This window comes from Arachis hypogaea, chromosome 11, assembly GCF_003086295.3.
Source record: "Arachis hypogaea cultivar Tifrunner chromosome 11, arahy.Tifrunner.gnm2.J5K5, whole genome shotgun sequence".
NCBI classification, from domain to species: domain Eukaryota; kingdom Viridiplantae; phylum Streptophyta; class Magnoliopsida; order Fabales; family Fabaceae; genus Arachis; species Arachis hypogaea.
The window spans coordinates 12,127,129-12,150,792 of record NC_092046.1 but is presented as its reverse complement, the minus strand read 5'-3'; the positions used below and the strand labels follow the sequence as shown (position 1 = coordinate 12,150,792).

Sequence of the window (23,664 nt, the reverse complement as noted above, 5' to 3'; positions counted from 1 at the left end):
AGATAGTTCTTCGTCTGATGATGATGATTATGATAATGATGTTTGTAAGGCTAAGACTGTTAAAAAAGACATCAAATTTAAACATGCTCCTGCTGCTGCGTTTGCTAAGGATAAAGAGCAAGTTACTATTGAGGATGATGCATTTGTTGAGGAGGTCTCAGATGGGGATGTGGACCTATGCTTTGTGGGTGGAACAGGGGATGATGCATATAATGCATATGATCCAGGGGCTGACTCAGACGGGGCAAATTCATGGCATTCTGAAGAAATGAAGACTCCCCCCAATTCAGAGGATGAGGGGGCAGATGAGGAGTCCGAAGATTTTTGTCCTGTGTTCAGAGAAGGTATAAGGTTTGGAGAACTGCAACTGGAAGTTGGCATGAAATTCAACACAAAATGGGACTTTAAGAAGGCTGTTAGGGAGTTCACAATCCAAGAGGGTAGACGGATTAGGTTCAGGAAGAATGACAACGTGAGGATGAGGGCTACATGTCAGGTGAAAGGATGTCCACGGGTGGTGTATGCCTCAAGGGATCATGAAGATACTTGTTGGTAAATAAAGACATTCCTTAATGATCATACATGCCCAAGGGAAGATAAGAACAGGGCAGCTAACAGAAATTGGGTGGCGAGTAACCTAGTCAAGAAGGTTAGGAAGTACCCCAATTTTAAGCATTGTGATGCTGCCACTTACTTCAAGTCAAGGTTTGACTTGACCTTGAACAAGAACTCAATATCAAGGGCCCTCTTTGATGCACGAAATGCTGTGTTCGGGGATGAAAAGGAACAATACAAAATGCTGAGGGATTATGGTCTTACACTTCTCAAGACTAATCCTGGATCAACAGTTGAAATTTGTTGCACTCTCCAACCTGAATCTGATCCAGTATTTGACAAAATGTATGTGTGCTTGAGTGGTTGCAAGAGTGGTTTCAAAGCCGAATGCCGACCGTTGATTGGACTGGACGGTGCTTTCTTGAAAACTCAATTTGGTGGACAAATTCTATCGGCAGTGGGCCAGGATGCTAATCACCATATCTACATCATAGCGTGGGCAATTGTTGGCGTAGAAAACAAGGAGAATTGGAAGTGGTTTCTTGAGTTGCTACACCAGGACCTTGGAGACTATAGGCAAAATGGGTGGTGCTTTATCTCTGACATGCAGAAGGTATTCTCTAATTCATGAGTATCTTAGAAAATAGTGGATTGTTAGTCATGAGTGGATATGAAAATTGTATGCTGTTTATTCATCAGGGAATTGTATGCTTTGTGTATATTATTAGTTATGAGTAGAGATGAAAATTGTCTGCTATTTCTATGCTGAATTTTAAATTTTTAATAATGTTGATAAGCCTCGATAGATATGATGGACTTACATGAGTATCGTATCTCAAAAACAGGGACTATTATGTGTAAATTGTTAGAAGTCAGGGACTATTATGTGTAAATTTTTAGAAGTCAGGGACTGTTATGGTGAGCGTCAATGAGAGTCAGGGTCTATTATGGTGATATGGTATTTGGTTTTGTGCACAGGGTTTGTTGCCGGCAATGGAAGAGGTGATGCCCCGTGTTCATCACCGCTTTTGTGTTTGGCACTTGTGGCAGAATTTTAACAAGCAATGGAAGGATTTACAACTAAGATCCTTGCTGTGGGAATGTGCACGAGCCACCACATATCAAGAGTTCAGAGATAATATGAACAAGATCAAGATTATCAACGAGGATGCATGGGCATATCTATCAAAGTGGGGAGGAGAACACTGGACCAGGAGTCAATTCAGTCACAGGCCTAAATTGGATAACATATGTAATAATGCGTGCGAGGTATTTAACTCAAAAATTAAAGAGGCCAGGGCCAAGCTAATCATTACTTTGCTTGAAGGTGTGAGAATGTTTGTCATGAGAACAATAGCTAAGAACAAGGTAAAATTAGCTAATCATGTGGGTAAGTTGCCGCCAGTAATTTACAGTCGTCTGGAGAAAGTGAGAAAAGAGTCAAAACATTGGCACCCAATATGGACAGGTGATACTGGTTATGAGAAATTTGAGGTACATGGTTACCTAGCCAACCATGTTGTTGATCTAGGAAAACACCTTTGCACATGTCAATTTTGGATGCTGACAGGTGGATTTTATTTTGTCCAAAGTAACATTCATTCATATATTACTACCTAACACTAAGTACTAACTTGATTCATTGCTGTTTCGGATGTAGGAATACCCTGTGTGCATGCCTGTGCTGCACTAGCTAGGGTGAACAAAAATCCAGAGAATTTTTGCCACAAACTAGTTACTATGGACTCATATAGGGAGACATATCAGCATCATATTAATCCCATTCCTGGGTAGACTTTCTGGGAGGTTTCAGAATCTCTTAAGCCCTAACCTCTAAAGTTTAAGAGGGGGCCAGGTAAGTTACAACAAAAAAGGCGGATGGACACAGATGAAGCTAAAGGTGGCCACAAGAAATCCAAACCCACTTCCACCAAGGACAGCACAAACCTAAATAGGCAGCTTGCACCATTCACATGCAGCTACTGTGGGGAGAAAGGCCACACCAAAAGGGGTTGTAAAAAGAAGAAACTAGCAGATGCTGCTGCTAAGAAAACAAGTGGAGCTGAAGTCAATGTTGTTGAAGATGGTTCGAATGCTGCTGATCCTGACCCCACTCCTCAACCTGATCGGAATGCTGCTGATGACGCCAATGTTAGTAAAGATGCTCCAGCTGACTCTATAAACACTAATGTCTAACCAGTAGAAGTTGAGCTTTCTCAACCAATTTACTCTGAACCAGAGGAGTCTCAGCAGGTAATCAACTTATCTTTCATCTAATAACAACTAGTAAACCGTTTAGTCTTATGTAATTATAAGGCATCCTCTCATATACTACAATTCTTGTAGGCTGCTGAAGTATGTACTATCACGAACTCAAGACCGGATAAGCTGCCACCTAAGAGAAAATCATCTATTTCACCAACTTCTGTCAATGCGCCAATTAATCCCATGCAAGGTGCTAGCTCAGGAACAGCTACAAGACTTGGCAGTATCCTCAAGTTCATTCCCACTCCGGGATTCAAGGCACCTAGGAAGAAAGATTGAAGACTTTTCTATAACATGCTTCTTGTATTGGGAGTTATTTTGTATAAGACAATGTGAAAGTAATTTGGTTTAAGATGGTGTTCAGTTAGGTTCACTTTGTGTTTCATGAGTATTTTGTTACCAAACATATGGTTATGTTTATTTTGTTAGCAGCACCTTGCTTATGGCTTTGTAAGGCAGTCAAAACTTAAAACTCATGATTTTGTTGATTTAAAATGATGAATATATTTTGCTATTGCTATATTTTGCTATTGCTAAGCATCCAGATTACCTTGAATGGTACAAAAAGTAGTTAATATCTCCAACAGGTTGGCTAACACAGTTAGATGTTCAGCAACTTTTTTTCATTCATGCAAATATTACACATATGAACTCAATCACATCATCACTCAACATTGAGAACAAAGTTTCCAAAATACCACTACTAACAACAACAACATTACAGAAACAACCAGAAACAATAATTTGATCATAAACTTTTGACTCCTAACAACTGATTCTAATTTTTTCAGCCTCCAATCTTCTGTCATCATATGTTCATCATTATAGTTAACACTTTCTGATTTTGCAGGCATAGCCTCTTGCCCAACATCTGCCCAAACAAACAAACCACACCATCTTTTACCATTTGTCTGCAATCAACGAATGTTTCAATAACCAAATTAGAAGTTGGAAAACAAATGAAAAATTAGGAAAAATCATCAATTACAACTAACATTATAATTTGGGCACCCAAAAAATGGCTTATTTGGGTTGGAATTTGTCCCAAACCACCGGAACACAGGTCGCAGCTGCAACCACACCATTCTGGTACACGCGTAGCCCTGCTATGAGTTTGGATCTTCGCCCTGTATCCATTGCTTGTTGACCGTATCGAGCTCTTACTAGCTTGCCCTTCACCTCCAAACATTGCTTCAGAGAGCTTCAGTAGAATCTCGGTTACATGACAATGGTGGACCAGAACTATGGGACGAAGGAGAGAGGAAGAAGAGATACTAATTATAATAATGATTATTAGCTTTTAGGGTTTTAATGGTATTAGGACCACATTGGGTACAAAATAATGATTTGCCACATCAGCTAGCCGTTGCTGGCTCCAGCATGGCAAGGGAGGTGCCAGATCATCCCTCCGTTTGCTGACTTGGCGCCGGAAAGGGTTGCAGGGCAACTATGGGTCCCGGAGCAAAATGTCAGGAATGCTTTTAGTGAATTTTGAAAGTCAGGGACAACTATGGGTAACTCACCCAATCTCAGGGACCACTTTGGGATTTTAGTCGTGCAACAAGTGCCCAAAGGGGGACAAAGTCTGACAGTTAAAAAGGGACTTGTCTACACTCTCTCACGTGATGAGATAGGCTGGTTTAGATTAGTTAGTTATTAATATTTGGAAGATATAGGTAATTAGTTTGGGTTAATTAGTGGGCTTATACGCAGCCCATATTCTAGTGCAGGTGAGTGGATTCTTTTTTTTTTTTTGGAAGTAGTTAAGGAGTTTTTAGACAATCAGCCCAATTAATTTATTGTTTTGTTGGAGGTTTGTATTCTTGATATATGATTGGGCACTAGGTCCAACAGTTTTTGAAAATTATTTAATAGTGTCATGACCATTTTTGTAAATAATGATAAAAATTTTGGGCTAAGGCCTAATAACTTACCCAAAAATTATGACAAGATAACTTTGATATAATTTTGTGAGAGCTCTATTAGATAAAATGAGTTGATTTTTTGTGTAGAATTTGACATTTTTTTTGTTTAAGTAGATACATTGATTTGTTTGTGTTGTGAACAAGTAATAATAATTTAGAAAATAAGATGAAATAAAAATATAGAGATAAGACGTTGATTGATTTTTGTGCATATTGTTGAAACTGTTATGTAAATTTTTGTATAAAACTTTGAATCTAACGTATACTGAATTTGTCCCGGTTTATTTGAAGTGACTTTTGTCGACGATAAAATTCTGGTGTATTTTTCTTGGGGAGAAAATTATTGAATTGAATTATGAGATTTATCCCACTAAAAAAACGCTAATTTTTATGCACGTATATGTAGCTATGTTGAGTATATTAATTTGTTAGTGTATAAATCATATTTAAGAGTCTAAGTTAAAAAGTTAGTCGTTTAAAAAAAGGAACTGACTGAAGTTGTAGTTGATTATGTATTTTTGAAGGTGATTAAGTTGGAATTTCAAAAATTAGGATTTTGGTATTAAGTTTCATATTTAGGGTTAGAATTAAAGATTTTGGACTATGGCAAAGGATTCTGGTTTAAGTGATTTAGAATGAGGATGGATCATAAAATATATAGTATGATGCCCAAAAACAAAACCAACACTCATAGACTAGTATGCATACCACTCGGTTATGAACTTAATTTAGAAAGATATGTTTATAATTCTATATAAGAAGCAGTGTTTAATGCATTACTAGACTTGTCAATTATTAATGTTTTCGCTCATTCTAATTATGTTAATTGTGAATGATTCCAAAGGTAAAGCTCTCGAATAAACCAAATACATGCCAAAATAAAGCGAATCATCCAAAGGCAAAAACGTTACGTTGATGGCCTGAAGCTTGTAACTTTATAATTCGAGTTAGACGAATTGGACTTTCACGTTAGCGGAGTCAATGGAATTGAGTTGAATCGATTTAAATAGGAATGTTGTGTTAACCATAAATCGAATGGAGCGTCGGCGAATTAGATAAACTCAGAAGAAATCGACTCAGACATGTTCGATTTACACGATTCATAGTTGTAAAAACCGAACTGAATTAGCCGGTTTGACTGAAAAATCGGTGAAGCAGACCTTAGTCCGGTTCGGTTACTCTTTGGACTGTTTAAGAAATTCTTACCGGTCGGATCAAACTGGTCAAAACCGATGAGAACCGATCAAAATTGGTCTAACCGAAGTGGTCTGCTTGAAAAAGTTTTTAAAATGTCTCCACCGGGTCTGGAAGCAAGAACCGTGGAGCAAAAACAACATCCACTTGCCACTCAGGCATTGCACTTCCGAGTACTATATTTGAGAAGTACTAATTATATAGTATACATAGATATCTAATTTAATTTTTGTTTTTTTTTTAAATTAATTATATTTTAATTATAAACCATTATTAATATAAATTTAAATTTGAGCAAAAATTTATTAATTTACTTGATCTATTTTATTGCTAGTATTGTGATTAAGGTAATTTGTGTTAATATTAATGTTAAAATCTACTCACATAGTGATATAATAGTTAGATGCTAAGTTTTGTGAATTCGTTTTTTTTTATTGTGTCAAATTAAAATACTATTGACCTAGTGCCCAATCATATATCAAGAATACAAACCTCCAACAAAACAATAAATTAATTGGGCTGATTGTTTAAAAACTCCTTAACTACTTCTAAAAAAAAAAATCCCCTCACTAGAATATGGGCTGCGTATAAGCCCACTAATTAACCCAAACTAATTACCTATATCTTCCAAATATTAATAACTAACTAATCTAAACCAGCCTACCTCATCACGTGAGAGAGTGTAGACAAGTCCTTTTTTTAACTGTCAGACTTTGTCCCCCCTTGGACACTTGTTGCACATCCAATCTCTCCAGCGCATTTCTACAGGTGTGAAATGCTCTCCCATTCTACACCAAAGAATCCGCCAAAATGTAAATCCAAATGACGGCAATTGCTGGTACAATTTGAAGGATGATTTGACTTACTCAGGATCGCTTTTATAAGACACGATGTTGATAAAGATTGTAGGAGATAAAAATCTACAGCAACAAGTAATGGTACTTGTAAGAAAGATTTGAAGACATTTTAAAACTTTGAGAAAAAGACAAATAGGTCCCTAACCTTTTATCCCGCGGATATTTTCGTCCATGACCATTGAAAAATACTTTTAAATCCCTGACCTTCACAAAACTTGGACGGATCAGTCCCTGACGGAGGCATTTGGACGGATCAGTCCCTGACGGAGGCATTTGGACGGAGGGACTGATCCGTCCAAATTTTGTGAAGGTCATGGACTTAAAAGTATTTTTCAATAGTCAAAAAGAAAAATGTCCACGGGACAAAAAGTCAAAGACCTATTTGTCCTTTTCTCTAAAACTTTTCTCTTACAGATTTGGAATATGATCATTACATATAAGCTTCTAAAAATTTTATCGTATTCTTTTCCGTAACAAAACATCCTTAGAGAAAAAAATATCTCATCATTCAACAAATATATTTACATCACACAAAACAAACTTACCATCAAATTTACGTAACACAACCGAAAAACTCACCATCAAAACAACTCCCAACAAAATCGTCTTTATCTTATGTAAACATTCACTCGTATGACTTTTACTTGAAATTTTACGGACATTTTATTGTTTTATTATCCCTAGTATATAATCGTAGAGAACTATCAATATATGTTTTTCGCCACTTAATTATACAAGAAATTTACTACAAACCAGAATTCATATATTTCACATGTCATATTCTCCACTAACTAAGGGTTGTGCGAAATCGGTCTAGACTAATCATAAGCACGGCCATGAGATTTGCTATGGTATTGCAACTTGCAAGATAGAGATGAACACGGTTCGAGTTGGTTCAGATTTAAGGTTAAATTAGAACGGAACTAATTGAATTGTAATTGGTTCGGTTTGGTTCGAATTTACATTTTTTTTTGTGTACTCGAACTAAATCAAATCGATTAAAAACGGATTGGTTCGGTTCGGATAATTAGGTACTCGATGAAACAGAAATTCATAAAAAATAAAAATAAAAAACAAAATTTTTATCTTAAAAATTTTGTAAGTACAATAAACATATAACATTAATAGAAATAATCCGAACATGTTAAACTTCAAATACATTAAAAACTAAATACATTAAAATTCAAACATATTAAACACTAAAGATATTAAAATCCAAGCATATTAAAAAGCATATATATTTTTTAAATTTTTATTTTTTTATTTAATTAATATATGGTCGAGTTTACGGGTTGGTTCGAATTCTACCCCCAAAACCGTTATCCGAACCAATTACTAGAGAGAGTTATTAATTTGGTTAGGGTTGGATCCGTTAATTTCAGAACTAATTTAATTGGTTCGTTTCGGGTTTGGACAAGTAATCGAGTACCTGCGATCCGTGCTCACCCCTATTGCAAGACACCGGTGGGAGAAGAAAAAAAAAAACAAATGACAAGCAATAGATACGGAGAGAAGAAGAGTACTGTAAGCCAATCAATATAATTATATAAAAAATAAAAGGGGAAAGTATATTTTTTATTTTTGTAATTTAAAAAAATATATTTTTAACGTTTAATTTTATTCAATTTTATTCCTAACGTTTTTGGTTTATTCAATTTTGTCCTTAACGTCTTCGCTTTGTGAAAACCCATCCTTAAACGTTTTCAATTTTGTCCCCCAATATTTCATATGAAATTAATATTTAGGGGTAATTCTGATATAAACTGAAAATGTTAGAGATGAAATTGAATATAGTTAAACGTTAAGGATATTTTTAAAGAAAATTACAAATGTTAGGGATAAAAGATATATTTTATTCAAAATAAAATAAAACAAAAATATTATATGCACATTAAAAATCAACCATCATATATTTAAGTGTAAATACATATTTAGTTTAATTTATTTTTAATATTTATTTTGTATTTTAATGTGTATTTTGTACTAATAACTAATTTTAATAGTTGAGTTTAATACACATCTAATATGATTGAAAATAAAAACGCGACTACTTTTTTTTTCCAATGTCAAAAAGGGAAGTTTTAAGATTTTTAAGAGAATAAAATTAAGAGTCAATAGTTAAAATCGTCCCTAAAAGATACACCGATCTCTATTTTCATCCCCGAAAGATAAATTTAATCAAAATCGTCCTCGAAAGATTTAAAATTAATCACGTTAATCCCTCCGTCCATTCTATCACTAACGGCGTTAAATTAGAACCCCAACCCAACGATCCAACAGCTTTCCTTCTCTTCTACGCGTCTCAGCCTCCATGCCAGTTCCAATAGCTGCCGCCTCTTCATCGATGCCATTCTTTAAGCAATGGTCTTTATTCCAACTTGGCGGTGTCCATGGAAGAGCACAGAGGAAGACCGACACAAGCAGAGCAGATCGGTGCAAGTTGCAGTGGAAGAAGAGACCACGTTCCACCAGAAGTCAGCAGTGATGATTGAGGAAGAGAACAGAGAGGAGTTAGAGGGCGTCAGGGCGCAGCGACGGGTGTTCCGCAAAGCAGTAGCTACCTATTCCCAAATTGCTAACCTCTCAATCGGAATCAAATGCTTAACATAAAACTAACCAATATTTTGATTACCAACAACACCAGTCCCTGCAGCATTCTCAGCACCACGTTTCTGCTTGTTAATGTCCTCCTTTGTGTGAGGCGCAGGTGCCAAATCAGAAGGCATGGTGGTCTTGTAACTCTTATGGCTTTCTTTGGTTTCATCTGTGGTAGCAACCACCCTGTCACCACACTTAGGAGACTTGACACAAAGACTCCCATATATTATATCAAAGTTTCAATCTTTGAGTAACTGGGGTTCTGGGATTGAAATCCCGAAAAATAAGAAATAGGTATAGAGTAGCAAGTGTGTATGTTCATCTAAATCAGGAATCTATAGAGAAGAAGAGTTTCAGTGTTGGTGGCGAAAAGAATAATAGAAAAGGAGGGAAGAGGAGGAGAAAAGGAATTCTGGGATTGGAACAAAGAGAAGAACTGCGGGCAAAGACCGACAGCATCGTGGTAGAGGAACGTACAGGGACTGACGGCGACGTGAAACACCTTGCAGGGCGGCGGCGTGGTGGAGCTTCAGGTAGAAGATGAAGCTATTGAATGTGCGAAGAAGGAACGTTGTTTCTTGCTAGCTTTGGGTTTGGGTTGGATTGGAAGCGGGTATAATCCGGATCTGCTTTGGGTTGGGTTGTCAAACTAACTGCCACGTCAGCAAACTTAACGTCGTTAGTGACATAATAGACGGAGGGACTAACGTGATTAATTTTAAATCTTTCGAGGACGATTTTGATTAAATTTATCTTTCGGGGATGAAAATAGAGATCGAGATATCTTTCAAGGACGATTTTAACTATTAACTCATAAAATTAACTTTACTCTGCATATTTTATATTCATCTCTCTCCCTTTGTATTTTTTCCGTAATTGTTGGTTGTAAAAAGATTTTGAATTAGTTAAAATAGTAAAACCCACACTAAAGGAACCTGCAGGGTCCATTTGGACAATTAGAAGTTTGTGTTTTTTTTAATGTGCAAAAAACCCGATTAAAAAGGATTCTGGTGTCTGACCCAAAATAAAAAAGAATACCGGTGCAATTACCTAAATAAAAATTCATAACCTAAAATAATTAAATTTTCATTAGAAAAAAAAGTTAAAAACTCAATACAAATTAAAAATACTATTTATATACTAAAATTAGTCATTAAAATCAATCACCAATATATTTATATATAAAATACGTATATAATTTAATTTATTTTTAATATATATTTACATTTCAACATATATTATACTAATAGCTGATTTTAGGGTAATCTAACATAGTCAAATGCAAAATATATAGTTCAATTTCAAAAAGCCGAACAAGCTATTATGTGCCTTTTAATCTCGCCAACTCCCAAAAGATTACAGGCTAACCAATCATTTCCATCTTTCAATAATAGTTTCTTCAATTACAATGCAGAAACAAGGGTCATTGATACTACATATACATATTTCACAGAGATTTTCTTCCAGGGAGCCAAACCTACTTGATTCACAAAACATATCTCACTAAAAAAGATTGGATAACAATATCAAAATACAAAACACCAGAGAGAGGAGAGGAACCTTGGAAGAACAAAATGATTGAACTGATGACCGTAGATGATTTCATACTTAAACTTTCCTCTTTCAAAACCCCAGGAAGGTTGGGCGGTGAGAAAACAGAGAAAAAAAAAAGAAAGGAAAATGCAAGGAGAGTGGCAAAAAATTCTATACTTGTCAGAAAGTATCTGTAATGAAAACTTGATTTTAGTCAATGAGATATATTAGCAACACCATCAATATATTAATGGCTGATTTGAAGCATCCGGTTTGTCTTCGCCAATGTCTTCTTTGATTGGATAAGTCCTGGAATCCAATATTCATGGCTGATTTGAAGCATCCGGCTTGTCTTCGCCAACGTCTTCTTCCATTGGAGACGTCCTGGAATCCAATTTCCGTTGACATGTTCTGAAACCCAACAAAATAGAACATTAACTAAGTAATAGATGAAATCTAGGATAACATGATAGTCATGAGAGAAAACCCCCTTTTTTTGCACAATATATATCAGACCTAATTGAATGATCACATGAAATTTCTTCCAAATCGGATATATTGATTGATATGTGAATTTTATATTCGATGAATTGGATTTCCTCATATACTTTTTGCTTTATTTGGATACCACTGACTCATGGCAAACAAAAATTTATCACAATGGGCGAGCATCATACATTTTTAAATCCTCTGCCTTGCCCTGAATATCACTTGACCAAAATATTGGGTCAATGTTCTTGGGCAAAGATTCTTGTTGCTGCATCTTCTCACTTAGCCACTGCTCTGCTTTATTACACTCATTCAATACCTGAAACAAAATAGAGATCACTCGGAGCCAATCTTATGAGAAAGAAAGGTAATACTTTTTTACCTATTCATTATTTTACCAGTTCTTTGTCTTGGGGTGGAAGGGAATCTGCAGTCCCGCGAAGCTCTAAAATGCATTTTAACAAATCTCTTCTGGCTTGATTTCTTCCTTCTTCATCTTTATACCTATTCTCGATTGGATCCACCAGCTACATAAATATGTAGAATGTTAACAAGAAGCATTGCAACGAAAACAATAATTCTAGAGAAAAAAAAAAGTAACCTTCTTTAGGTCTTCTAGTTTTGTAGTGTAAGCAAGTTCAGTTTCATCATAACCATCCTCATAAAGCCACTCCTCAGTCTCTTGAAGCCTCTTGGATATGTCATCCCTCTCTTGATCAGTTGCAAAGCTCCGATATGTGTTGAATAGCTATTTGAAAATGCAAATAAATTTGATTTCAAGTCATCAAAATATAGAACCCCATGAAAAGAATTTCAAATGCCTGGTTACAGAACATCAATGACATGGAAAGAAAACAAGATATTTTCCTAGTGAGGTATGACATCAAACAGTTATGCAGAAAGTTCCCTTAGAAACACTACAATGTTGCCATATTTTAACTTTCAAGAATCTATTTGCTGTCAAGTTTCAACTTTCCAAGTCAATGCAGCTAGCAACAGTTGTTATCCCTTCGATCATGATCTTTGCTACAAGAATGGTTCTGACTCAATGCATGTCCCAGCCTCTCAATCTATTGAGACAAATTTCCAAGAATCTTTCTCGGCTCTTTTTTTTGCCTCTCAAACACCTCCTTTCTTGATTCCGTGGCTTCTTTGATTGTAGGGACATGGGAAATGCCATTCACATGCTCCCCCTAGGATGAGGAGCTACAATACAAGTACAATGATACCAGGTGAATATGAATTTTGCAAAAAAAAAAAAAAGGAAGGGCAGCCTGGTGCAAAGCACATCCCACATTATGCAGGGTCCAGGAATAGTCGCACTCGAAGGTCGTAATGTAGACAACCTAACTTGATGCAAGCATCAATGGCTGATTCCGTGACTTGAACCTCAACAACACCCAGAGACAACTATTTGTTATGAGACTCCCCCTTTGTGAATAAGAATTTTGAATAACACTAAATTTATTGAATAAATTGGCATAGGAGTGAGGAATATTAACTTCAAAATAGTATAATTGAATCGCAAGTTTAAAGAGAGCAATAAATATAACATAAGACCATATCCTAGGAATATATAACCCCTTCTCCATCCACTCCTCCAGGCCTCATTGAACCAACCATTTCCTCCCTTATCTAATCAGACGTAGCTACCAAAAAGAATAGTAAATTAGCTTGTTCTCTCCTAATCAATCCAACATATTTCCTTTCTTCCAATTCTCACGATTATATTTTCTCTTCTATTGGAACTGATCACAGGTCTTCTCTGGCTGGTTGCTATCTATCTCCCTTCTATCTCCTTGTACACACTATGTATTTGAGCCAAGTGGACATCTAACGAAGGCACTGGAAATTTTGAAGGAGCAGAACTTATACATCAATAACAATAGCAACAACTTTACCATTTCCGGGAGGGGGAGTAGCTGCGGATCCCTTGAGACCATGGTGTCTTGCGCACCACCAACAGATTTGAAGTGGTTGAGGGGGTTCTTAAGTCTAGCTGGCTATTATAGGCGAATGATAGCTTAGCCTCTAATGCAACTATTGAAAGAAAAATTCCAACGGTGAGTGGAAGCGCAACTAGTTTTTGAGAACCTAAAATAGGCAATGGCATCACTGCCTGTACTTGTTCCATGCTTTAAGGGTGCCTCTGGAGGAATAGATCCTCTCATTGTTATCGTCAAGCGTGCTCTTTTATCATACAACATTTTCTCTCACATTTTCTCTTGGTCCCACTTAAAAAATGTATAATGCGAGATCACACTTGACAACATCAATTGAGAAAAAGAATTAAAAGGATCATTCCATGCCTCAAGCAAGTGTCTACGGTTATTGATTCAAGAATGAATACCATACCTCATATGAGCCTAAACAACAGAAGTCGATCAAGGGAGTAAGCTAATGGTTATTGCGTTGATCATTCAAAAATGGAGGTACTGCTTATAGGGGAGGAATACTGTGGTGCATAGTGCATACTCACTAGTAAAGTTTGAAATCATTGCTAAACTTGGTTTTTGATTTCGAGATCTACCATAAAAGTTGGGAGCCTGGAACACGTTATGGCAGCAGATGGACTGTCTCTCAAGCTCGACTATAGTAAAATATTTTCGTGACCTTCTGAAAGTAGGAGCCTAAGAGGGATTGAAAGAAGATGTCCAAGCAGACATCAAGCTAAAAGAGATTAATCAAGCTTTATTGCAAGGGAGGACTCAAGAAGGTTCTGAATCCAATTGAAAAGAGGTAGACTCTATCACAAGGAAAGGCTAGTGGTACCAACTCCCCAAGGATTCCTATGATAAAGCAGAAATTCTCTGAAGAAGCAATTGGAGGCATTCAAATTTCTTTACAACCTAGAAGCAGGTATCTAGGCTACTATGGTAGGAAGGGACAAAGAGGACTATTTGGAAATATTCCCAGAATCAAGATTTTTGCCAATGGTAATCATCATAGTTGATCATTAACATGTTCCCATTCCTACTGAAGTTACGAAGATTTGTCCATGATTTCATCGACAGCCTTGCAAAAGCCAATGCGACATGCACTATTGTGATAGTTGTTGATAGACTTATCAATGGACACATGCTCCTACAAGACTTCAGTTACTATAGCGCAAGGTTTCTCATTTAATACTCTCAATATCAAGGTACCAATTAAAAAAGACCCAAAAAGAGTAAAAATAGAAAGATCATGCAATGCATTAAATCTGTATATAGTGGTTGCGGAAGAGGTTGTGTGTGACTCCATTAACCAAGTATGATGAACCATAAAAACCAGTCATGTATACTCATTGAGATATTATGTCTACCTTATTTCTCATATCATAGACATAAGACTCCAAGGTGTTCTTCTTTTCTTTGGTTAGCTCTACAGTTCTGTCCTGTTGAGCCAACTGTAGTTCTTTTTCATAAGCTTCCGATATTTCAGCCTTTGACATTGCACCATCAATATTCTCACTTACTGGCACATTAAGCCTTCTGTTGGCTTTATCTTTCCTTGCACCATCAGCCTGCAATACGATATTAATTTTTATTTTATTAACTTCAAACAGTTTTATGAATTAATCTACAGTCATACTCAGTAATTCCCAAAAGATAATAAGAAAAATGTTACAGCTATATAATATGGAGATCATGAAAACCGATCATAAAACATATGTTGCAGAAATCATTATCAGATATGATCATAGCTATAATATATTTCATGCAGAATAAACAAGTTATCCAGAACTTCCACCAACTGAGATCTGCCAAAAAGAAAAGTCAAAATTGCACGAGATACAGTGTGGTAAATCATTAAAGTACTTACAGAAGTATCATCATCTCCATTGGCAACTGTATCTGGAATATCAACATCCATTGGATCAGAATTTGAATGATAATCACCCGTTGCAACTGAATCACCCACCTGATCCCTGATCAACTGAAGCCATAAAAGGGTTCATGAGTATACCAAGATCTCTCGGATGATCTATTGAAAACAGTGAAAGAAACTTCTTATTAGTACTTACTGTAGCAGATTCTATCCTGACAATGCCGTGCAAATCTAGTTGAACTCTAACTTTAACTTTTGTCTTACTACCATTGGATCCTTGGAAAGGACCAATCTGAAAAGTAGTGAACATTGCATTAACATATAACAAGGTTTAGGCATGCAGAAAAAGTAACGAGTGATACAGGAACCATAATAAACTACCACATACACTTCCTTTTTTCCCTAACAAAACAATTTATTCAGGTAAATACATGAACATCATGCTCTTGTATTGTTGTACCTAATTAGTTTAGCAATAATAGCTCCCTTTGAAATCAAAACAAGCTTATTTTTCCATCTCTAGCAGGAATCAAAGAACATAAGGAGATGCTTGCAATCTTGCATATATGAAGTATGAACAAATAACAGCAGCTAGATAATTATAAACAAAATACTTAAGAACTTACAACTCAAAAACAATAACACGTTGAGTGTGACAACAATTACTTCCTACCAAGGACAATCCTTCTGTCGTATTGGAATAATATTTTTGAAAATTGAGTACCCACAAAGAAAGAAAATAGAACTCATATTGACACACAAAAAGCAGCCAAGAGAAGAGAGCAAGGGTAATAACTAATAATAAGGGAGAAAGGAGGGGATATTAAACATATAAATATGTGCATAAGATATTTTTAACTGCTTCACATAAGTCAAATTGTTCCAAATTAGGCATACCGTGAAGCAACCAAGTTTAGGAGATGCCCCAGGTGGTAGTTCATTTTGATTAGCATAGAAGGCTTCCAAATTGAACAAATTGGTCCGATGCAATGTGAGGACTTTAACACTCGGAATGGGATGGCCTTTGGGGAATAGTACATTATTTGATCCTGCACTAATTGGACCTTCATCTGATGAAAGTCCAACAGAAAAAGGAAAAGAATCCCGGACCTGAACAAATACAAGATATTACATTAATTTTTATAGAGGATAATATAACATAAAGAGGCACATTATCTATACCTATATGAAACTAAAGTCGTAGAAATTCCAATTAACAGCAACATAGTTAAACCTGGACACCTTGTAAAAGTAAGTCTAGGCAATAACTTGTTTTTTTGACAATGCTAAGAATCTGCGAACATGAAATAAATTTAACCTACAACATATTAGATAAACAAATTTAAGTTAAGAATATATACAGATACACACCTCATATTCTCTCACACGGTAATTGGGATGGAGCATTGCACACTGTAAAGCACAACCACGAGCTACACACTCACTTGCATTCAGCTTTCGGCTGGGTTCTTTCTTGAAAAGACATGTTAATATCTTAGCGATAGCTGGAATCCTAGAACCCGAGCCAACAAGTTCCACAGAAGAAATTTTTTCTGCAGTCAAGTTTGCATCAACTAATGCTCTTTTGCAAGGAACAGAAACTCTTTCCAATAATTCCGATGCCAGCTTCTCAAATTCTTCCCTCGTGATAAAGCCCTTAACATCTTTCTCATCCATCAAGCATTCAATATTTAGAGGTGCCTCTAGATTTGCACTCAAAACTTTCTTCAACTTCTCGCATGCTGCGCGTAACCTAATGCTTGCTTTAGAATTAGAATACACATCAATGTTGTACTTCTCCTTAAATTGTGCTGCAAAATGATTAAATAGAACTTCATCAAAATCCCTCCCTCCTAAGCTCCTGTCAGATGCATGCGAAAGTATCTTCATTTGCCCAAACTCAAATGCTGCAATTGAGACCTGAGTATCACAGTGACCAATGTCAATAAATGCAACACTAATTGAACCTGTACTTTGAATATCTGTTTTATAAATTCCATAGCTAAGAGCAGTTGCAGTACAATCATGGATCAATCTCAAAGGCTTCAACCCAGCAATTTTTGCTGCATCCAGATATGCCCTTCTCTGTAAGTCATTAAAGTATGATGGGATCCCAATAACGCAATCCGAAACAGGCAAACCCAGATCTTTCTCTGTCATCGTCTTCAAGTGAGCCAAGAGCATGGACATTATCTGAACTGGTGTGAACATATGAGTCCTGTTCAAGTATTCCAAGTGAATCAAAATGCCGCCATCCGGGCCTTGAGAAGTGGCAATGGGAAGCATTTTCAGCTCCCTTTCAACATCATCATCGACAAATTTCCTCCCAATCAGTCTCTTCACTTGTGACACCGTTGACTTTAGGTGCATCATAGCAGAAGCAGCGGCAGCAGAGCCCAAAAACCGTTGCTTCTCTCCAAAACAGACCACAGAAGGGGTTTCGCGCTTGGACTCGTCATTCAGCAAAACATCGATCCCCCTTTGCTTTACCACAGCAATGACACAGTTCTCATTACCAATGTCAAAACCCACAGCACTCATCTCAACTCACCTATCTCGAACCAAACTCGCAAAAACTAATTCAATCCGGTGCACCCACTCTTCTTGATCAAAACCTACCAAAAATTCCAAAATTTCACCAGATTCCACAAAATCAGTCACTTAACCAAGCTTCAACAGCAATCACTACAGTACAAAAACAAATGAAGCTAAGAAGAAACTTCGAATTTGGAAAGCCTTATCATAAAACATAAATAAGTTATCAACTAAACTCCATGTACTCCAATTACTAATGCCTTCGATTTCCCACGAGGTGCAAGCAATATCAAAAAATAAAAAAAAATGGACAACAACAACAATAATAATCTGATTAAACTCCACATTAAAACTTTTTTTTTTTGCTGAATTTGTTTCATTTCGGCGGAAAAGGAATTAAGGCATGGTTTAAAAGTAACTAGAAGTCGAATGTAACAGAAATTAAAGTGCAAATGAAAGAGTAAGAGGCGTTAATTGAAGGGCAATAAAGAACGGAATAAACCTGACAGGATACAAGAAGCGAGAAGCACCTGCGTTTGCGTGATTACATAGTGTGGTAGGTGACGACTGACGATGGCGGAGAGAGAGAGAGAGAGAGAGAGAGAGAGAAATCTTTGCACAGTGGCACAAGGCAAAGACCATATATGGGGTTTTCAAAAGGCAGCCAATAGGGGTAAATGTGACAATAACGGATCTAGATGGGGCAACTTGCGTAACCCCTCGTTTCTTTAACAGTATTTGGATCAAAAGAAGTTAAAAGGAAAGAAAATACAGAGAAAACAGTTTTTCTTTGATTAAATCAGAAGAGAAATTGAGCAGAAAGAAAAAAAAAATGTGGTATTATAATATGGATGTCTATGTGCAGTTCAATTTTTTAATAGTAAAATGTTCATGTTATTAAGAGAAATTATATTAAATAAAGGTTGAAAATAAATATTTTATTTATATATAAATAGGGAGATAATTTGAAGGTAATATACACAGAAATAATAAAATATTATTTTTATATGTTACGATAATATATTTTTATTATATTAGTAATTGTCGTGAATATTACTAAAGTTATTTATTTATATTTTTTTTATTTTATATTTATTTCATTTTTTATTTATTTATTTTACAATATGTTATCAATATGAGATTCTCATCAAATTTTAAAAAGACTCAGATAATAAATTTTTATTATGTCAAAATTCTTTCATCTTGAATTTAATACTATTGATATATCTGGAAATAACTACTTATTATGGATATTAGATGTCGAAATTCATCTTGATTCAATGAATTTAGGAAATACCAGTAAGGCTGAAAATAATGCATCACAGAAGGATAAAGCCAAAGTCACGATTTTACTTCGTCGTTATCTTGACGAAGGATTGAAAAATAAATATCTCACACTAAAAAATCCTGCAGATCTATGAAAAAACTTTGAGGAAAGGTATAATCATCAAAAGACAGTGATACTTTCTCAAACCCGATATGAGTGGATGCACTTACGTCTATAAGATTTTAAATTCATAAATGAATATAATTCAGTAATGTTCCAAATTACCTCACAAATGAAATTATTAGGATAAAAGATAACTAATAATGACATGTTAGAGAAAACTTTTTCGACATTCCATGTCTCGAATGTGCTCCTGCAGTATCAGTATCGAAAAAAAGAATTTAAAAAATATTCAGAGCTAATTTTTTATCTTTTTGTTGCTGAGCGTGACAATGAATTGCTTTAATTTTAAGAAATCATGAAGCGCAGTCAGCTGGTGCTGTCCCATTTCCTAAAACAAATGCGGCAAATCATAACCTTAGAAGAGATAAATGGCAAAGTTTTGGTAACAAAAAAAATTATGTTCACAAGAAATGATCTCACTAAATGTGAGATAAAGAAAGAAACAATGAGCAAAATAAATCAACGGGGGATAAATGTTTCTGTTGCGATGGAAATGGTCATTGGTCGCGTACCTGTCATACCTCGAGACACTTAGTTGATATTTATCAAGCATCCTTGAAAAATGATGACAAAAGAAAGGAGCCGAATTTTGTTTCGAATGATGTTACTGAGAATTACACCACCCATTATGAAGTATCTTATTTCTTTGAAGATTTTGAAGGAAATATTGGTCATTTGATCAATAATAGAAAAATTTAATATGTGAGTTTGTTAAGTACTCATGTAAATAAATAATGTAAGAAATTTGTTGTTAAGTTTTATTTTCTATGTATTTAAATTTTAAGTATGATATATATAAATAATATTTAATAAAATATTAATGTTTATATTTATGAATTTCAAAATTACTAAATGTGTCAAGTTCTAAACTAATAATAATAGTAATAATAATAAAACTTTTAGTATATGACACTTTTTATGTACAATGCTTCTTAGAAAAACAATTCTAATTAGGAATATAATTTTACTGTGTATGTACTTTTACTCATTTTATTATTATTATTATTTGTCTTTAAAGAAAATGACAATGACCTATAATGAAGATTGCCTTACGGATAGTGCAAGTTCGCATACCATTCTCAAAAGTAATATATATTTTACTCATCTTGTACCAAAAGAAGAATATGTTAATACTATTATTTGCTCAAGCAATGTGATAGAAGGCTCCGGAAGAGCTATAATTTTATTTTCTGGAGAACAAAATTTCATAATAAATAATGGAATGTTGTCTACTAAGTCTCTAAGGAACTTGTTGAGTTTTAAAGATATTCGCTGAAATGGATCTCATATTGAAACAATGAATGAGAAAAATCATGAATACTTATATATCACAACTCATTATTCAAATAAAAAGGTTATATTAGAAAAGTTGTCCTCACTTTCTTCTAGGTTATATTATACTAAAATTAGTGTAATTGAATCACGTGTCATTGTAAACCCGAAGTTTGCCAGCCCAAATGAATTTATAATTTGGCATGATCGATTTGGTCATTCGGGAACAACTATAATACGGAGAATTATTAAAAACTTCCATGGACATTCACTAAAGAACCAGAAGATTATTAAATCTAGTGAATTTTATTATGTTGCATGTTCTCAAGGAAAGCTAATTTTAAGGCCATCAACAGTAAAGATTAGATTTGAGTTCTCTGAATTCCTAGAAGGATTCAAGGCGATATATGTAGACATATTCATCCATCATGTAGATCTTTTAGATATTTTATAATTCTAATAGACGCATCTTCGAAATGGTCACATGTGTGCTTATTGTCTTCTCGCAACTTAGCGTTTGGAAGATTACTTGCTCAAATTATTCGATTTAAAAGTACAGTTTTCATAAAATCCAAACAAAGTAATTCGTCTTGATAATGCCGGTTAATTTACTTTCCAAGCCTTTGATACTTATTGTATGGCTAACAGAATAAGCATTGAACACCCATTAGCTCATGTTCACACATAAAATGGGTTAGCAGAATCACTTATTAAACGCCTCCAATTAATTGTTAGACCTTTACTTACGAGAACAAATCTCTCAACCTCGACTTGGGGCATGCCATTTTACATGCCGCAACAATTATTCGTTTGAGGCCAACAAGTTACCATCAATTCTCTCCTATACAATTAGCTTTTGGCTAGTAGCAAAATATTTTCCATTTAAGAATATTCGGTGTGTGATATATGTTCCTATTGCACCACCTTCTCGTATCAAAATGGGATCCAAAAAAAATTGGAGATATATATTAGATATGATTCTTCCTCTATAGAGAGGTATCTTGAGATACAAACTGGAGATGTATTTAAAGCTCAATTTGCATATTGTCGTTTTGATGAATCAAAATTTTGAACATTAGGGATAGAGAATAAGCTTCCTGAAAAAAAACTTAATTGGAATGCATCATCTTTGATGCATTTAGATCCTCGATCAAGGAAATGTGAACTAGAAGTTCAAAAGATTATACATTTGCAAAGAATAGCAAATGAATTACTTGATGCATTTTCTGATACGCAAAGGATAACTAAATCCTATATACCAGCTAAAAAGCTCCAATTCGAATTGATGTTCCAGTCGGACAAATGACCATCGAAACAAATTCACGTTAGAAGCGTGGTAGGCCTGTCGATTCCAAAGACAAAAATCCTCGAAAAAAAGAAGTAAATATTATTCTTGTTGAAAAAGATAAAGACATAGTAAAGACACCTGCAGTTATCCAAAATTCTGATATAGTTTTGACACCAGAAGACGTTCATGTACCTGAAAATTGTAAAAATTACGAGATTTCGATAAATTATGTCTTTATAGGAGAAAAATGGGGCCAAAATAAGACAATTATCAATAAAATATTTGCATATAATGTGGCATTAAATATCATGCATGAAAGTAAGGATCTCGAGTCAAGAACAGTTGAACAATGTCGAAAGGAATGATTGGCCAAAATAGGAAGAAGTTATGAATATTGAATTAGACTCACTTACAAAACATGAAGTTTTTAGACTTGTTGTCTGTACACCAGAAGATGTAAAACATGTTGGATACAAATGGGTATTTGTGAGAAAATGAAATCAGAAAAATGAAGTTGTTCACTACAAAGCTTGACTTGTGGCACAAGGTTTTTCACAAAGACTCGGTATAGATTATGAAGAAACATATTCTCCTGTAGTAGATGCAATCGCATTGTGTTATTTTGTCAGTTTATCCGCATACCATAAACTACACATGTATCTAATGGATGTGATAACAGCCTATTTATACAGATCATTAGATCGTGATATCTATATAAAGTCTCTAAAGGACTAAAGATATATAAATCATCCAATGAATATTCACAGGGGTTATACTCAGTCAAATTGTAAAGATCTTTATATGGTCTAAAGCAATCTGGACGAATGTGATATAATCGTTTTACTGAGTATCTGGTCAAAAACGGATTTAAGAATGATGATATTTGTCCATGTGTTTTCATAAAGAAATATGCATCTGGATTCATTATAATTGCTGTGTACGTTGATGATTTAAATATCATTGAAATTCCTAAAAAGATTCCAACAATTATAAAAGTTCTAAAAGAAGAGTTTGAGATGAAAGATCTTGAAAAGACTAAATTATGTCTTGGTCTGCAGATCGAACATACAAAAAATGGAATCTTTATTCATTAAATAACATACACAGAGAAAATTTTGAAAAAAAGTTATATGGATAAGTCACATTCCTTAAGTATCCCAATGATCGTAAGGTCTTTGGATGTGGAAAATGATCAATTCCATTCTAAAGAAGAAAATGAAGATATCTTTAGTCCTGAAGTACCATATCTCAGTGTCATTGGAGCACTAATGTATCTTGCTAATAATACACGACCTGACGTATTATTTGCGGTAAATTTACTAGCAAAGTATAGTTGCTCTCCAACCAGAAGGCATTAGAATGAAATCAAACAAAATTTTTGATATCTTTATGGAACAGTTGATATGGGTTTGTTTTATCCATATGAGTCCAATTCATAATTAGTTGGCTATGCATATGCTAGATACTTGTCTGATCCACACAAAGAAATATCTCAAACATGATACCTATTCACATATGATGATACAGTTATATCATGGAGGTCCACGAAACAGACGATAGTAGCAACCTCTTCTAATAATGCTGAAATACTATCGATACATGAAACAAGTCGCGAGTGTTTTTGGCTTAGGAGTTTGATCCAATATATTTTGTCATCATGTGGACTGATTGATCATAAGATAGCTCCAACTGTCCTGTTTGAATATAATACAGCATGCATTGCTCAACTTAAAGGTTGATACATCAAAGGTGATAGAACAAAGCATATTTCTCCCAAATTCTTCTTCACTCATGATCTTCAAAATCAAAGAACAATTGATGCCCAACAGATCCGCTCAACTGATAATCTAGCAGACTTATTTACAAAGTCACTTCCAAAATCCTCCTTTGAAA

At 35.0% G+C, this 23,664-nt stretch overlaps 1 protein-coding gene across 4 annotated transcripts; it reads right to left on the bottom strand.

Annotated features, from left to right (window-relative positions):
* Positions 1-10,750: 10,750 nt before the first annotated feature.
* LOC112720277 (heat shock 70 kDa protein 16) lies at positions 10,751-18,531 on the bottom strand. Of its 4 annotated transcripts, none has more exons than XM_025771161.3 (10): positions 18,264-18,531; positions 16,598-17,911; positions 16,124-16,336; positions 15,423-15,518; positions 15,221-15,334; positions 14,721-14,921; positions 12,018-12,164; positions 11,815-11,943; positions 11,605-11,735; positions 10,751-11,338 (listed from the first exon to the last, which is right to left on the bottom strand). In XM_025771161.3, the coding sequence occupies exons 2-10, from the start codon at positions 17,765-17,767 to the stop codon at positions 11,251-11,253; spliced, it is 2,289 nt and encodes a 762-aa protein (XP_025626946.1). In that variant the 5' UTR covers positions 17,768-17,911; positions 18,264-18,531; the 3' UTR covers positions 10,751-11,250. The 4 variants fall into 4 exon arrangements, with proteins under 4 accessions (XP_025626946.1, XP_025626944.1, XP_025626945.1 ...); XM_025771159.3 differs by having other exon boundaries at positions 16,598-17,841; positions 18,292-18,488; XM_025771160.3 differs by having other exon boundaries at positions 18,292-18,461.
* Between the last annotated feature and the right edge of the window lie 5,133 nt (positions 18,532-23,664).

Excerpts from the sequence above, each read along its gene's own strand:
- LOC112720277 (XM_025771161.3), bottom strand. The coding sequence starts at position 17,767 with ATGAGTGCTGTGGGTTTTGACATTGGTAATGAGAACTGTGTCATTGCT. Across the intron at positions 14,922-15,220 it reads ATGGAGATGATGATACTTCT|GCTGATGGTGCAAGGAAAGA; the intron begins GTAAGTACTTTA and ends ATCGTATTGCAG. Across the intron at positions 11,944-12,017 it reads AACTAGAAGACCTAAAGAAG|CTGGTGGATCCAATCGAGAA; the intron begins GTTACTTTTTTT and ends ATATTTATGTAG.